Source organism: Balaenoptera borealis, assembly GCF_965194805.1.
Source record: "Balaenoptera borealis genome assembly, chromosome: 7".
NCBI classification, from domain to species: Eukaryota; Metazoa; Chordata; class Mammalia; order Artiodactyla; family Balaenopteridae; genus Balaenoptera; species Balaenoptera borealis.
This window is the reverse complement of record NC_138864.1, coordinates 101,330,600-101,346,748: the sequence shown is the minus strand read 5'-3', so window position 1 is coordinate 101,346,748 and position 16,149 is coordinate 101,330,600. Positions and strand designations below refer to the sequence as shown.

The 16,149-nt window shown below is 38.5% G+C and overlaps 2 protein-coding genes and 1 long non-coding RNA gene across 7 annotated transcripts in view; 2 read left to right on the top strand and 1 right to left on the bottom strand.

Moving 5' to 3' along the window:
* AASS (aminoadipate-semialdehyde synthase) overlaps positions 1-7,274 on the top strand; it is a 67,446-nt gene extending 60,172 nt beyond the window's left edge. For all 3 annotated transcript variants that reach the window (XM_082400011.1, XM_082400013.1, XM_082400012.1), the window contains exons 20-24: positions 4-99; positions 1,705-1,820; positions 2,485-2,573; positions 3,084-3,260; positions 4,733-7,274. In XM_082400011.1, the coding sequence (XP_082256137.1) occupies positions 4-99; positions 1,705-1,820; positions 2,485-2,573; positions 3,084-3,260; positions 4,733-4,851 (597 nt within the window). In that variant the 3' untranslated portion in view covers positions 4,852-7,274. The remainder of the gene's footprint in view (positions 1-3; positions 100-1,704; positions 1,821-2,484; positions 2,574-3,083; positions 3,261-4,732) is intronic.
* Positions 7,275-11,035: 3,761 nt separating this feature from the next.
* Positions 11,036-14,103, top strand: LOC309632545. The gene is made up of 2 exons (XR_014246970.1): positions 11,036-12,226; positions 12,562-14,103. It is a non-coding gene; the product is annotated as an uncharacterized lncRNA (long non-coding RNA).
* The window catches only part of PTPRZ1 (protein tyrosine phosphatase receptor type Z1), a 163,004-nt gene continuing 160,465 nt past the window's right edge, over positions 13,611-16,149 (bottom strand). For all 3 annotated transcript variants that reach the window (XM_082399950.1, XM_082399952.1, XM_082399951.1), the window contains one exon: positions 13,611-14,575. In XM_082399950.1, the coding sequence (XP_082256076.1) occupies positions 14,435-14,575 (141 nt within the window). In that variant the 3' untranslated portion in view covers positions 13,611-14,434. The remainder of the gene's footprint in view (positions 14,576-16,149) is intronic.

Genomic DNA, 16,149 nt, shown 5'->3' with positions numbered 1-16,149 from the left:
CAGGGATATGCCAAAGCCTTGAATGGATTTGTAAAATTGGGTCTTATAAACAGAGATGCATTTCCTGCCCTTCGACCTGATGCCAATCCGCTCAGCTGGGTGAGTGACTCCGGAATTATACATTGTCTGCTGCCCTTCAGAAATGCCTTCTGAAATGGTCAGGTTTGAACGTGGGTTTGGACCAGCAAAGAACCCATTCTGTGGCTTATGTGCGGGAAGTTAAGTCCTAGCCCCAAAGCCCCCCTTTCCAAACTTCATTGTTTGGGGAGGATGGAGAGGACACAGACGCTGACTCTCGGGGCCTGTTTCCTGCAGCAACTTCTACCACTTGATCTCTCCCTCAGCCCTGAGCAGAGACGGGCTCGCTCTCTGCACTGTGCTCTGGGCTCTGCCGCTTGTCTAAGTGGTGGACCCATGACAGGAGTTAAGCTTGGGGCTCCTGAAACTGAGAAAGCAGGAGAGCTCCCGGTGGTATCGCAGAACTAGATTCCCAGCGCCCGAATCCCATTAGTTCTTTTATTTGACCATTTGTAACCATGAGTAATCTGAGTTTTTAATTACTGAGTTTATGCCCATGTCTGTGTTGTATTAAAATCTAGAGCTTCCACTAACTGCCAGGAATTAACTTGTTACCAGCTGGTCATTCAACTTAAATTAATGTGCCCATATTCCAATGCTAGAAATGCTAGAAATTTATCACAAAGAGAAAAGAATCAATACTGCTAATCCCATTAAGTGTCCCAAAGAAACTTGGGTATTCTGGTTAGCCAGTTGCTTTTAAATTCAGTTCTTTTGTGTATCTGAGAGTCTTTTCAATCTAAGTTTCAGATTTCATAAATTTACTTGTTGGACAGGAGTGAATAAATATCCATAGTGAATCTGATATTGAGGCAGTTTGATTGGGAAGGTTGATGCAGGCATTCTTGGGGCTGGTCCCCTTGTCTTGGTAGCTACAGTCTAGAACAGGGACTGGCAAACTTTTTTTTGGTAAAAGACCAGATTGTAAATTTTTTAGGCTTTTATGGGTCATGTGGTCTCTGTCAGGCTACTCAGTTCAGACAGCTCATAAACAAATGAGCATGGCTATGTTCCAATAAAACTTTTTATTTACAAAACCAGGTGGTGAGCTCAATTTGGCCTGCGAACTAGTTTGTTGATCCTTAATCTAGAACATAACTTTTTCCTTGGGAGCCTGGAAAAAGTCTTGTTTAGAAATTAGAAAAAGCTATGACCACGGTTTAAGTGCTCTTCCTTTGAGATTTTATTATCTGCACAATCTTCCTCATTTCTTGAACCTACAAAAGAACTCTGGTTGCTACTAGCAACCACAGCAATAAGCCCCTTCCACTCTATGCTGTCCAAAATTGACTTCTGGACGGTGAGGGATAATGAGGGATAAGGTGATGGAGAGGACCTGCAAAGGTAGGTAATGTGATGGTAAATATGGTATCACCTTTTTGGTATTGATTTGGTGTTATGACTCTTTTATTGCTGAAATATCATTCTGAAATACCATGCATTTATTGATGTGTGGGTGTGCAGATGTGTGTATGCACATGTGTGTGCCACAATCTACTATTTCTAATTATTTCTAATTTAAAATTTGAGGTTCTTTTGAGGTCCAATGTCTTAATAGGATAATATCTCAGCTCATTTTTTATTTTATTTGGAACTTAGAATTTGTATCTTTGTTTTTCTAACCAGAAAGAGCTCCTCTGTGATCTAGTGGGAATTTCATCCTCCTCCAAGTGTGATGTGCTTAAGGAAGCTGTCTTTAAGAAACTAGAAGGAGACAATACCCAGCTGGAGGCTGTTGAATGGTAGGTACCCACCAGTCAACCTAGAGCAAAATACTGGATCAATGATTACTTAGTGCTTTCTAGTCAAAGAAAAGTCAAGATAGAAGCAAACATTTTACATTGTCTTTGATTAATTTGCTGCTCTAATGTTGGCCTGTTGTAGAGAGATTACCACATACCATGTTCATGTGGGGATAAAAAGTAGATAAAGTGAGAAATTCAATGGCAATTATAACTTGGGAAATACTTATTTTTGAGCAGCTTCACTATTCAGTTCCTGAGAAAGGTGGGATATTTTTTCTCTCCTGTAGGACATTCTCCCAGTCTTCCTTTAACTACTTTAAAACACTTATTCATGTGGCTGTGGCCCATTCTGCTGGTATCCTTCATGTGGGAGAACTAACCTGTAAATTAATCTCATGAAAAGCTTTGCAACAGTGTGTACTTACAATGCATCAGGTCTAGCTCCAGGCAACACTCTTGGGAGAGTCTGGGGATGATTCTAAAGGTTAAAACATTACTCTCATTATTACTGTTTTACAATAACTTGAGAGTCCAATAACTTGAACTGTCATCTTGTGATTCTGCCCTTTCAAGACAAAATCCAGTGAGCGTTCCCTTCTGCTTCCCAACTGAGCATATGTATAGGACTTGAACTAATGCAGCCGTCTCTCGTGCTTCTCAGGTTGGGCTTACTTGGGGATGAACAAGTCCCTCGGGCAGAGTCTCTCGTGGATGCACTCTCCAAGCATTTGGCCATGAAGCTTTCCTATGGTAGGCCGTGGGCTATTGGCTAAACATCCCAGCAGAGGAATCATAAGAACCAGTGAATTAGACTGAAGGGCAGGAGCCACACAGTGGGAATGGGGAAAGAACACTTGGACTCTTTTTCCAGAGGGGAGAATAAGAGAACTATTAAGTAAGAGTGAACTTGGGTAATATGGCAAAGGAAAAAATCATTAGTTTTACTTTTAGTTTTTGACACATTCAGGAAATGCTGAAGGAGCGTTTTGGGGAGAAGCAGGGATGGCCTCTACGGCAGTACCCTCGTGTCTGTAACCGGGTTATAGTGATTCCCACCTGGACAGATGAACCTGGTTAGAGTTATCATTTCCTTGAATTTTTAATTTGGTCTTTGTGCTAAAAAGCAGTATACATAATTGTTTAAGGATATACATAATGGGAAGGGAAATGAGCACAGAAGGGCAGGAGCAGGGGAATGAAATACGATACTGGAGTTGTAATGATAGCGACATTTTAAACTGTATGTTTATTTATTTTAAGGCCCTGGAGAGAAAGATATGATTGTGATGAGAGACAACTTTGGAATCAGACATCCTTCTGGACATTTAGAAAATAAAACTATTGATCTTGTGGTTTACGGGGATGTCAATGGTTTTTCAGCTATGGCTAAAACTGTGGGGTTACCCACTGCTATGGCAGCCAAGATGTTACTTGATGGTAAGTTCTTTCATTGGGGGACCAAGTCCGTCTCCATATTATCTCCAAGTCATTCAGGGCCTGGATATCAAATAATTAGTCTTGAGTATGACATTGGCTTTCACTAAAAGTGAGCCAGTTCAGAAGATCTAAGGACTGGCTGACTGGGAGATCACCTTGTGATGAGTAAAAAAACCTTGGCTTTGGAGTAAGACCTGATTTCTGTCCCAGCTCAGTCGCAAGATGACTGAGTGATGGGGTGCAAGTTACTTAGCATCTCTGAGTCAGAGTTCCTTCACCTTTAAAGTGGGGATTGTCATGACTAATTCATAGGGTTGTTGTGACACTAAAGTGAAATAATACATAAAGCTCCTACCACATAGAAGGGTCCCCAGGGAATGTTAACTGCCTTCTTTTCTTTCCTTATTTTTTGTATTTTGGGGGTAACACTGAAATAGCAGAGGGTATTCATTTCCAGATCTTCAAAAATATAGGCCACGTTTTATTAATCCTCATGTCTCAACATATTATCAATAGTCAATATATATTTTGAACTAAATGAATTCAAATTTCAACCCTCCACTCTCCCCTTAAGATGATGTTTGCATTCAATAAGCATTATCTCTGAATGTAACACCCCATTTGGCCCCTGTGAAGGTGTGAGGGGAGTAAAAAACACCAAAACATATAAATGGGAAATAATGGGGAAAAAATCTACAGTATCATATTAGCTAATATCAAATTAAACCAACTACTTAGTTATTGAGGAACCAGAGTGAAGAAGTGATGAGGGATGAGGGCATCATAGTCTTTAAGGAAAGTGCCCAGACTTACTCTTTCAGCCACCCTAACAGATGCCAGTGCCCAAATAACCAGACTGGTTTTAATTTCATTCTGTTGGTGTTATGCTTTTTAAAAAATGACATCAGCAAATAAAGCAGACCAGTTAGGTTGACTTTACTTTCTTACTAGACTTTATTCTCTGATTTGGTAGTTAATGAAGTTAAGTGTATAAATTCAGACTCTGTCCCTAAGTCCAGCTGTGCTTTCAATTAACCGCTTTTTCTTACAGTGTTGATTAAGTAATAATTTTTAAAAAATATTTATTTATGTATTTATTTTGGCTGCGCCAGGTCTTAGTTGCGGCACATGGGATCTTCACTGCAGCATGTGGGCTCTTAGTTGTGGCATGTGGACTTCTTAGTTGCAGCATGCGAACTACTAGTTGCAGCATGCATGTGGGATCTAGCTCCCTGACCAGGGATCGAACCCAGGTCCCCTGAATGGAGAACGCGGAGTCTTACCCACTGGACCACCAGGGAAGTCCCAAAGTAATAATTTAGTAGGGGACATTTAAGCTGCTATTTTGAAAAATCCATAGGTCTCCAACAATTTGTTGACTCAAAGTTTACTGCTGTATGGAGACTCTTGCTGTAGAAGTTAACCTTTCATACCACCTTTAAAATGGTAACTACAAATTTATTTTCTTCTAGGTGAAATTCAAGCTAAAGGCCTGATGGGGCCCTTTTCAAAGGAGATCTATGGACCAATATTGGAGCGAATTAAAGCAGAAGGCATTATGTATACTACACAGAGCACAATCACACCATAATTGAGAATTATATTTTGTTTTTATCTTCCCAGCCAACACAGCTCTGAACTTTTATGCAACAAACATGCTTGCTAATGTGATATTTTAAAACATAAAGCATGATATGTTTTGATTAAGTCAATACAATGGTGTTTTTGAAATATAAATCTCTATTTTAATATGAAAACATTTGGAACAAGAGATGCCGGTAATTACCAGGGAACTTTAATAATTCTATCATGTATTTTTTCATGTGTATGTAAAAGTGATAATGATTGTACTACTTGTTAATTTATTATGCAGCTTTTTTCTTACAAGAATATATTTTCTGATAATTAGCAGATGAAGTTTTATCTTTTTAGTAAGAAAAAAATTTCTTCATGCAGCTTTATTTTTCTTTTGCTTTTATTTTTCAAACTGATTCAGTTGGATGCTTTTAGATTACCAAAGCTTTGCAATAATACTATTTTATGCCTTTTTGTAAAATTATGATTCATTTAGAAAGTGACATTTCTTATAGCTTTCTTTTAATGTTTGGAAAAGGAAATAGGTAAGACTAAATCAAAATCCACATGATCACCTCATTAGGCACAGGAAAAGCATTCAACAAATCCAACACGCTTTTATGATAAAAACACTCAACAAACTAGGAATAGAAGGGAATTCTTCAACCTGATAAAGGGCATCTATGAAAAACCCATAGCTAGTATCATAGTTAATGATGAAAGACTGAAGGATTCCCCCCTAAAATCAGAAACAAGACAAGGATGTATACTCTTGCCATTTCTATTCACCTTGTACTGGAGGGTATAGCTGGGGCAATTAGGCAAGAAAATGAAATAAAAGACATCCAGATTAGAAAGGAAGATGTAAAACTATCTCTAATGTTATACAAAGAAAATTCAAAAGAATACTCTAAGAAAACATTAGAACTAATACATGAGTTCAGTGAAGTTGCATGATACAGGATTAATATTCAACAATTGATTGTATTTGTATACAATATCAATGAATGAAGCAAAAGTAATATTAAGAAAACAATTCTAAGAAAAAGTGTAAAATAGGAATAGATTGAGAGTCCAGAAATAACTCTCATATTTACAGTCAATTGACTTTTGAAAAAGGTGCTAGGACAATTCAATTGAGGAAAATAATCTTTTCATCAAATTGTGCTGAAACAACTGGATATCCACATACAAAAGAATAAAGTTGGACTCCCTACCTCACAGCACATATAAAAATTATCTCAAAATGGACCAAATACCTAAATATGAGAGCAAACACTATAAAACTTTTAGATGAAATCATAGGTGTAAATCTTTATGACCTTGGATTAGGCAGTGCTTTCTTAAATAAATGACAACAAAAGCACAAGCAGTGAAAGAAAAAAAATAGATAAATTGGGTATCATCATGACTAAAAACTTCTGTGCTTCCAAGAATACCTCAAGAAGGCAAAAGACAACCCACAGAATGAGAGAAAATGTTTGCAAATCATATACCAAGTGAGAGAAGAACTTGTACTTAGAATAGGTAAAGAACTACTATATTCAAGAAAAAGTCAAAGAGCCCAGTTAAAAAAAAACGGACAAAGGATCGGAATTAACAGTTCTCCAAAGAAGATATACAAAAGGCCAATAAGCACATGAAAAGATGCTTAACATACATTAGCTATCAGGGAAATACAAATCAAACCTACAATGAGATACCACTTCAAAGTCACCCGGATAGCTACTGTGAAAAAATAATAACAAGTGCTGGTGAAGATGTGGAGAAATTGGAACCCTCATAAACTGCAGGTGGAAATATAAAATGGTACAACTGCTTGGAAAAACAGTTTGGCAGTTCCTCAAATGGTTAAACATAGAGTTACCATATGATCTCCAGTAATTCCACTCTTTGGTATTAGAGAAATGAAAATATGTCCACACAACAACTTGTAAACAGATGTTCATAGCAGCATTATTCATAACAGCCAGAAATCAAAACAAGATGTAAAACTATCTCTATTTCTGCCCATCAAATAATAAATGAATAAACAAAATGTGGCATATCCATACAATGGAATATTATTTGGCAATTAAAAAGAGATTAAGTACAGATACATGCTACAACATGGATAAACATTAAGTGAAAGAAGCCAGGCATGAAAAGCCACATATTGTATGATTTCATTTGTTTGAAATGTCCAGAATAGTCAAATCTCTATATGGAGAAAGTAGATTAGTGGTTGCCTAGGGCTGGGGGGTTTGGGGGCAAGTGGGAGTGACTGCTAATGAGTTTGGGGGTTTTTGGGGGGAGGTGAAAATGTTGTAGAGTTGATTGTGGTAGGAGGTGCAACTCTGTGAATATACTAAAAATCACTGAATTGTGCACTTTGTGTGAATTGCATGCTGTGTGAATTATGTATCAAGATGTACAAATAAAACTTTTTTTCTCCTTGGAGGAAAGAAATGTTTCTGTTTAGGGATATAACTTAAAATTTCTGAGGGGCTGTGCTCATATTCTGGCATAGGAAACTAATTCTGCCATCGAAATAAGCAGGTATTATATGTGGGACATATGGCAGTTGAGAAAGCATCTATGCTATTGGAAAAGGATCAAAGTTGATTACGACCTGGTCCCGCCTGCCAAAAATATCAATAATGGAGATCAATAATCTATTAACAAGTAAAGACATAACTGTTATGGCAGTTTTTTGTTTTTTGTTTTTAACTACAACATTGATTTTAACATAATCAATTAGGAAATAACACTTGTGTCGCATTGATTCCACCCCCGGTCTGGATGAGCACCCAGATGGCATGGGAACTAGGGAACTAGCACCTTGGGTGGGAGGAGGAACCCACTGAGATAATAACTAGTTTGGGCTTTAACTGAGTGATAAAGGGGGTATGATTGAAGGGGGGGTGTCTAACGTTAGTGCTAGAAAAGGAAATGTCAGTAAGCTTGAGTAAAGATATAGAGAGTGAAACACTGCATTGGCTCTCAGCAACAAGTTTTCTACCAGAAATTTCAATAGGAAAGGTGGTGGTGGTGGTAGGATCTGGGTATGGATGGGTAGATTATACTGTACTTAGAAGCATGTGGCCCCTGAGCCACAGTTTGTGAATCCCTGGTCTAACCATTTTGGTAGACTTAATGCACACATCTTCCAGGTCTTTCTGCCTTTTTTTGGCTTCCTCCAGATAATACTGATATTTATATTTCCAGCTTTCCTCATCCTAGACTCATGAGACACTTAGAAGTTTCTCTGAGAAGCAGTGTGATTGGTTCTACAACATATTAGCTGTTTCCTTTTCCATAAACTGAGGACAACAGTAATTCACAGCATGGTTATAAAGTTTCTGAGAGAATGTAAGAGAAAAGCCTGATACCTAGTACATGTTCAAAAACACTAGGTTTTTTTTCTGCAATAACTCTTTCGCAATAACATTTTTGTTTGAAGTTTATGTTAAAGATAATGCAATTTTACCTTTGAGGTTTTTTCAATCTTTTGGATACACTTGGAAGACTCCTCAGGATCCATGTTTCTCGAAGAAGCCATTGAGATATCTGCTCCATAAGGAGAATTGTAAAGTGATTGTAGGGAAGAAAGGGCCAAAATTATCATCTGGCCAGGCTTCTGACTTTACGGAAGAGAAAATATGCCTCACAAAGTTAAATGAAGTGAATAAGAAGTGTTCTGGTTACTCTCACGGTGGAACCAGCTACCTCAAAATGTAATGGCTTAAAACAACAGTTATCTATTTGCCAAGCTGCAATTTGGGCATGGCTCAGTGAGAACAGCTTGTCTGTGTCCCCCACAGTCTCACTTGGCTGGGAGATGGGGGATCCACTTAAACACAGCTTGTTCCCATGCTTGCAAGTTGGTTCTAGCTCAGGTGGGGCAGTGGACCAGGACCTTGGTTTCTTTCCACATGTATCTTCCATGCGTGGGTTTGTCAAAGGATAGTGGTGCTCTTCTAAGAGTGAACATCCAAGGGAATCAGGCAGATGCTGTGTTGCCTTTTATGACTTAACCTCAGAAATCACGTAGCATCACTCATTGTAGTCACAAGTCCATCCAGATTCAAGGCAAGGGACCATAGATCCACCTCTCACTGGGATGAGTTTCAACGAGTCACATGTGGGCTGAAAGCTGTTGTTGAGCTATTTTTGGAAAATACAATCTGCCACAGGAAGGCACCCCAGAAGGAGAGTGGCATGTAGGTGGATTCTGTGAATATACAGTAAATGACCCCAGTTATCAATTTTTCCTCATTGGCCTTAGTTATTTTCTAACTATTTCATTTTTTTTCTCCAGGTGGTTCTTTGAACATTTTTATGTATCCTGTGAGATTAGAACTAGACATACTGTATAAACAAAATGTGGAATGTTTTTCATTTACTCTCTAAAAAGCCCAAGAAATGTGCTTTTAACTTCCCGAGTCCTTTAAAACACTTACCTGAAGTAAAGGTGCTATAAGAGACTTCTCTAATAGTTTTCATTAGGAACCTTAATGCTATAGTTTTCAATACACACCTTCATTAAACAAGTTAGCAGCAAGGAAAAAATTACTTGCATCGGTTCATTTCTCCATGTGGATAATTCAGAACTAAAGCAACTCCCCTAGGATTGAAGCAAGATAATAGGAATCTGAGAAAGTCATGTCCAAAGCTTCAGAGGAAAGGATTACAAATTAGCATATTCGGGAAGTTTTTCAAAGGTCAGGCTGTGTGTCTTGAGCTGCTTAGAATGCGTCCCAGGTGACAGGCTGATTAGGAGTTTGTTATTGTGTACGTAACAAGAAGTTTCAATCTCACACACAGTTTTTCTTACTCCCACTTCTAAATCTTATTTTTTCCTTTTAAAAATGATTACCTTAAAAAACTTGTTAACTTTAATGCCAGATTTTTTATATATATATAAATTTATTTATTTATTTTTTAAATTTTTGGCTGCGTTGGGTCTTCGTTGCTGCACGCGGGCTTTCTCTAGTTGCGGCGAGCAGGGGCCACTCTTCCTTGCAGTGCCTGGGCTTCTCATTGTGGGGGCTTCTCTTGTTGCAGAGCACAGGCTCTAGGCGCGCGGGCTCAGTAGTTGTGGTCCACAGGCTTAGTTGCTTCGCGGCATGTGGGATCTTCCCGGACCAGGGCTCGAACCCGTGTCCCCTGTGTTGGCAGGCGGATTCTTAACCACTGCGCCACCAGGGAAGTCCCGGATGTTTGGATTTTTAAAACCAGTGTAGTGTGTTTCATTTATATGCCTTAACATTTAATACCACCTACTCTAACACACCAATATTGTACTAATGAGGAGGAACCCTCTAACATACAAGAATATTTTGCAATTAGCCAGTGAGTGGATGATAATTAATCATGATTTATAATAATAAAAGTGTTTTTGTTTATCTTGACAAATGTGTATATTTTTCCCACTTTCCCTAAAAAGTTCATTTTAATTCAATAAATACTTAGTATTTCTGATTCTATGTGCTATTTATGAATGGAATTCAATTCTAAGAAACTAAAATGTATCTGCTTATAAAGGTTTCTTATTTTCTAAGTTTTGTCTATTAAAGTCATTTTAGACGCTAACAAATTAGGGGCTTTCAGATGAGAAATGTGAAAATTAAGTAAGAGTCCTATGGTGTAATATTGAGTAGAACGTGCACATATTAAATATTTGTATTAATTTGATATGAAGAAGCAGCTGCCATAAATTCTCAGGTAGTATCAGACTGAGAACCACGATGGATTATATATAGTTCCGGTGCATTTAGCTAAATAGATGGATCATGCTCGTCTTTAATACCTCTCTGCAGATTGCAGAACCGCTCTACGTGATTTAACATTGGCGATAAAGTCTGTATAGAACACCATTTTTCAATTGGGCTAATTTACAAAGGTGCTACAGAAAAAGAAAGTGGGTCAAAATTGATACGTTTATTGTATGTTGAGGAACACTACCTACAGAGTGTCAGGTTTCCCAGGATCATTAAAGAGCATTTTTGTCCTAGGTAAAACAAAACAAAACAGCCCCAATTCATTCATTAATTCACTCCTTATTCATTCATTTATCTAAAATGTAGTGAGTGTTTTTAATGTGCCCAGTCCTGTTCTAGGTGTGGAAATACAGAGGTTTACAAGAGCCAAAGTTCCTCTCCTCATGGAGCTTAGATATTAATGGGGGGGTGGGGGGGAACAGACAACAAATAAAAATATGTCAGGAAGCAAAATGCGCTCCAGAGAAAAAGCAGGGTAAGGAGACGGGAGGTGTACAATTCTTGGAAAGCCAAAGGGTATTAAGACACATAAAAATATTCATACAATCTTCTCGCCAACTGGCACTTACAGGAATTGGTACTAAGGAAACATCCTAAATATGGTAAAAGGCTTTTACATAAAGAAATGTTTACCATAGTTTTGTAGTTTAGGAAGAATCTGAAAAGAGCCTAAACAGCTGACATCACGAAAATGATCACAAGAGCCCCGGTACATCATGAGGGCAGGTTCCTCCACCCTGGTACCACCGACATGCTGTGCTGTATGATTCTTCGTTGCGAGGGCTGTCCTGTGCATTTCGGAACGTTTAGCAGCATTTCTAGCTTCTGCCCAGTAAGTGCCAGCAGCACATCCCCTTCAGATGCGAAAACCAAAAATGTCTCCAGACACTGCCAAATGTCCCCTGGGGCGCAATACTATCCCTGTTTGAAAACCACTATACAAGATAGAATATTATACAGTAACAATGATAGGTTTATAAATTATGTGTAATAAAAATGCCTATGTAACAACATGAAAGGCAGCATAAAAATATATTCATAACAAGGCCACAATTATGTAATAAAACAATGTGTGGATAAAAGCTGTGAATGCAGTAAAACTATATGAAATTTTGGTAAAGGATGTAAATAATTGGGTAAGACTTACTAGGCTTCATTTATTTTCACTTCTCATAATTGATTATTGTCTCAGAGTTAAGCTTCATAAGATGAGGAAGATTGCTATATCCGACAGGATTGTCTTTTTTATTGGTTTCAGGGTATTTTTATTAGAATTTGTCTATAAAATACTTGATTATCATACCTGCACTTGCAACATTACTGTCTCTTGGAAGAGACTCTACAAGATACCTCACTAATAAAAAAACCATGAAGGAAAAAAAATTTTCTATCCCTTCAAAGGCCATTTGTTCCTGGGACAAAGGCAAATGGAAAAATAGAAAAAATAATTGTGACATGGACTCCTTGTTCAGATTAGACTTTGTGAGTTATGGGGAAACAAAACTGTAAAACAAGAGGACTAGGAGACAAGGCTAGAAAAGCAACCAAGGAATCAAAATTAACCTTCTGGCCTTCCTCCCTGGGAGGGTGAGAAAGAAGCATGTTAATTTTTTTATACCCTGTAGGTCAGTACTTATCAATATTTTGTGATTTTTTTTTTTTTAAATAGGGAGCATTTTTCTTTTTTCTAATTTTATTTATTTTATTTATGGCTGTGTTGGGTCTGCGTTTCTGTGCGAAGGCTTTCTCCACTTGCGGCAAGTGGGGGCCACTCTTTATCGCGGTGCGCGGGCCTCTCACTATCGCGGCCTCTCTTGTCGCGGAGCACAGGCTCCAGACGCGCAGGCTCAGTAATTGTGGCTCACGGGCCCAGTTGCTCCGCGGCATGTGGGATCTTCCCAGACCAGGGCTCGAACCCGTGTCCCCTGCATCGGCAGGCAGATTCTCAAGCACTGTGCCACCAGGGAAGCCCCAATATTTTGTGATTTGTGACACTATTTGTTGGAATCTTTTTCTATTTCATAACTCTTCATGACTATTGCTTTAAAAGCAAAGCTAAAGAAGTAGAAACATAAATTTTGATTCTATTTTAAGGATTTGGTGAAATTTTCCTGATATTGCTTGAGGAAACTAGAGGCTCTCTGAATTGTTGTTGCTAAGGAGCAGTGGTTCTCAAATTTTAACTTGCATTAGATTGCTGAGTTCCTGCCTCAGAGTTTCTGATATTTTAGATCTGGGATGGAAATCCAGGATTTGCATTTCTGACAAGTTCCTGGGTTTTTCTGATGCTGCTGGTCTGGGAACCATACTCTGAGAACCACTGGTTTCAACAAAACTTTTCCTGGCCTCTCGCTTTAGGCACTGACCTGGGCGTTCTTGGGGACTGGTGCCTCCTTTCCGGGCAGTGTTCTAAAACACTCCTGGCTGAGGCAGGGGACTGCTTCCAGTATCAGAGCAGGCTTGTTACCCATGATTCCCTGTTTTCCTGCCCTTCACCTCCACATAGCTCTTAAATACTGACAATAGGGTTGTCACCTAGGACATCTTACCTTCTTCCACTCTGGGAGTTAGGACCTCCTGGTCCTTGTCCATTCACCCATTTGGCTCCCAAACCAGCTTAGCTTCTCCCTGGCTGGCAAATCTGCCCGTTTCTAACTCCCAGCTTGGTTCTAAACCAGTTTCCCAACATTTCTTGGTACATCATGCCCTCAGCTTCTGAGTAACATTTTCATAGCTCCCCTAAACCAAAGGAAATACATAATGGTTCTGTTTATTAAGTAGTTAGAGCCAAATAATTTAATAGTAGTAATTGTGTAGTGTCAGTGCACATTGCTGTGTTGTCCTCAAAAATGTTCAATTTTGTGAGTTTCCTGTGTGCCTTAAGGCACAGTTTGGGAATCAGCTCTATACACTGTCCCATCCCATCAACCTTCTTTCACGTCCATAATCTCAGAGGGAACATGTCCACAATTTTCTGCTACACATGCCTCAGCACTCCACAAGCAAACACAAATTGATGGCAATATTTATATTTATTTTTGCAATGTCTTGGATAAAAACCATTTAAACAATGTCGGGTAAGGTGTTATTCTCATAAAAACATCTTCTTTCAAAACAAATGTATTTTTATTTTCCATAAAAGTTAAAATTACATGCTAAAACAGAGTTAATCACAACACAAAACAATATCAGAAGACTCACAGAGTAAGACCAGATGATGAGTTGCAACATTAAACTAAACAATTACACAGAACTAGAAAACTGACTCAGTAGTAAAATATAAAAATCTACAATTATAAATATAAATTTGGTCCATGGAGATGCTAGAGCAGTATTTACAGTAAGTATCAGATTATTTCTACTTTAGGTGAATACTGTGGTTGTAAAATGTTGAATATCATAGGGAACAGAGTGTTTTATTTACAGTATACTATATTAAAAGTTATATTTCTAGCAAACCTGATGATTGCTACAAATACAGCTAAAAATTTGACACTAAAAACAAACATGTTTTCTGTAGTTGGGAATTCCTAATATCTATAAATTGAAATTCTCTGTTAAAATCAATATGAAAAAAAGATACCACAATTCCATTCTTAGAAATACGGTAAATTTCAATCATTTTAGTTTAAACACAGTAAGTGAATCACAAGAAGTTTTGCAAAAAGGCACACATTGTTAATGATGTAAACTTGGCAGCAGAATCCTATGTCATGATAGTTACTGTCAGGTGACGTGAAGTAAACAGATAACAGAAGAACTGGACTAATTTTCCTGTCTAATTTTAGAAAGAGGAAAGCAATGCCCAGATGTGGACTCTTCTCACCCTTTTCCATGTTAAACTAAAGACTCTAAGCTCTCGGCTATATTTCCATCAGGCAACGCTGCGCCATTACTGTCCAGAGAGGTGGACGGATTCTCTTCCTGTCTCGTGCTCACAAGGCTGAGGACTGCTTTGTAGAGAAATTGATACTGCTCCTGCAGAACAGAGAATGGGAGGTCAGAAACAGGAAGCTCACTGAGGACATACGTTTGTAAAAAGAAGCAAGGTTTTTAGTCACCCTTTGCCACTGTCATAGAAAGGCATTGTGTTAAGGGCTCTGTTATAATCAGCAGAGGTACACCATCCATATTAATGTCTCTTTCTGATTAAATTTAAAGTGGCTCTATAATTAGCCAACATTCATTGACCTAGAACACTGGCCCACTACATTTGCCAATGGTAAACACTCCATGCTTATTCATTTACTTCATGGAATCAGAAGGTGATGTGATAAGGTTCTGATACTGATTTATCAACTTGTGTGTAAACCCTTTGGCACTAGGCTCCTGTAACCCACTACGTTACTCATTTTCCTTTCTCCTTTTGTTACAAAATCTGTTGGGTTTGTCTACTTATGAAGAGGTCTCAGGACTGCATTGTCAGCCCAGGAGCTCATGAGGAATGCAGGCCTTTCACAAGACCCACTGTTTACCAAGTATGCTTCACACTCTACCAGCCCGACGGGTCTTATGTCCTGCCTGGTGAGAAGGACAGTGTGTGCCTGTGTACCCTGCTGTGGTCTCACGGTAGAGACACACAGAAGAATAAAGTAGTTGTTCTCTTACAGATGCCAACTTGGGGATGGTGAGGTGGGGGAAGGTAGTTGCAAAGAACATGAGCAAGTGGCTGGTTCCGTAGTAGAAAATCATTAGGCCCACACGCCTCATTAAATGCATTTGTGAAACTTGGGTATAAGTTTAGTCCGCCGAAAGCAATTTCATACAAGACAAGCTTGATACAACTCAACTCTCCTGAATGAGACTTTCAATAAGGGCTCTTCTGAAGTGCATGTGCACAAGGGTTACCTTACTCTCTGGCCAGCTGGTCTGGGCTAGAGCTTTGAAGATGGACTCTTTATAAGGCCCTTACACATATCCAGACCAGGAAGCTGGAGGTGAGCCTATGACTTCTGCATCCACCTAAGCTTCTCCCACTGGGGCATTTGCACAAAGTTCCCTATTGTCTTTCTAGCCCTTGTTTCTATAATAAAAAAACTTCCAAATTATTCTCAGAGTTGAGACTTACCTTTCCAGATGTGCTATGCTCTTTCTTGATTGTACGAGTGTCTCTCTCTCTTTTTAAAACTACCCCCAGAATTAGCTACTTCTTAAGTTCAGAAAATGAATTTGGCTTGAGAAAAAGGTGAACAGCTGAAGTCTATCTTCTGACTCTTCTTTGAGGCTATGTAGACCCCTAACCCCGGGAAAATAACTATTTATTTTGTTGGATAAATCAGATTAGTTGGTGCTTCTACTGAGGATATTTTTCAGAATTACAATAAGCCTTCCAAAAAGGCACACAATGATATTTAAAATTTTTGATCCATCAATTTTCTGGAAAATAAACTTTAAATGTTTATTGTTCCAGTTCTATGGATTGCAAACTGAACATAATTCAGCTTGAAAACTACATGCTAATACTATCAATGTGATCTTTTTTGATACAGGACAAAACAATTTTGGTAGCCTCTAGAAAGTAACTTGTGCTCTAATGAGAAAAGTTTGGTTCG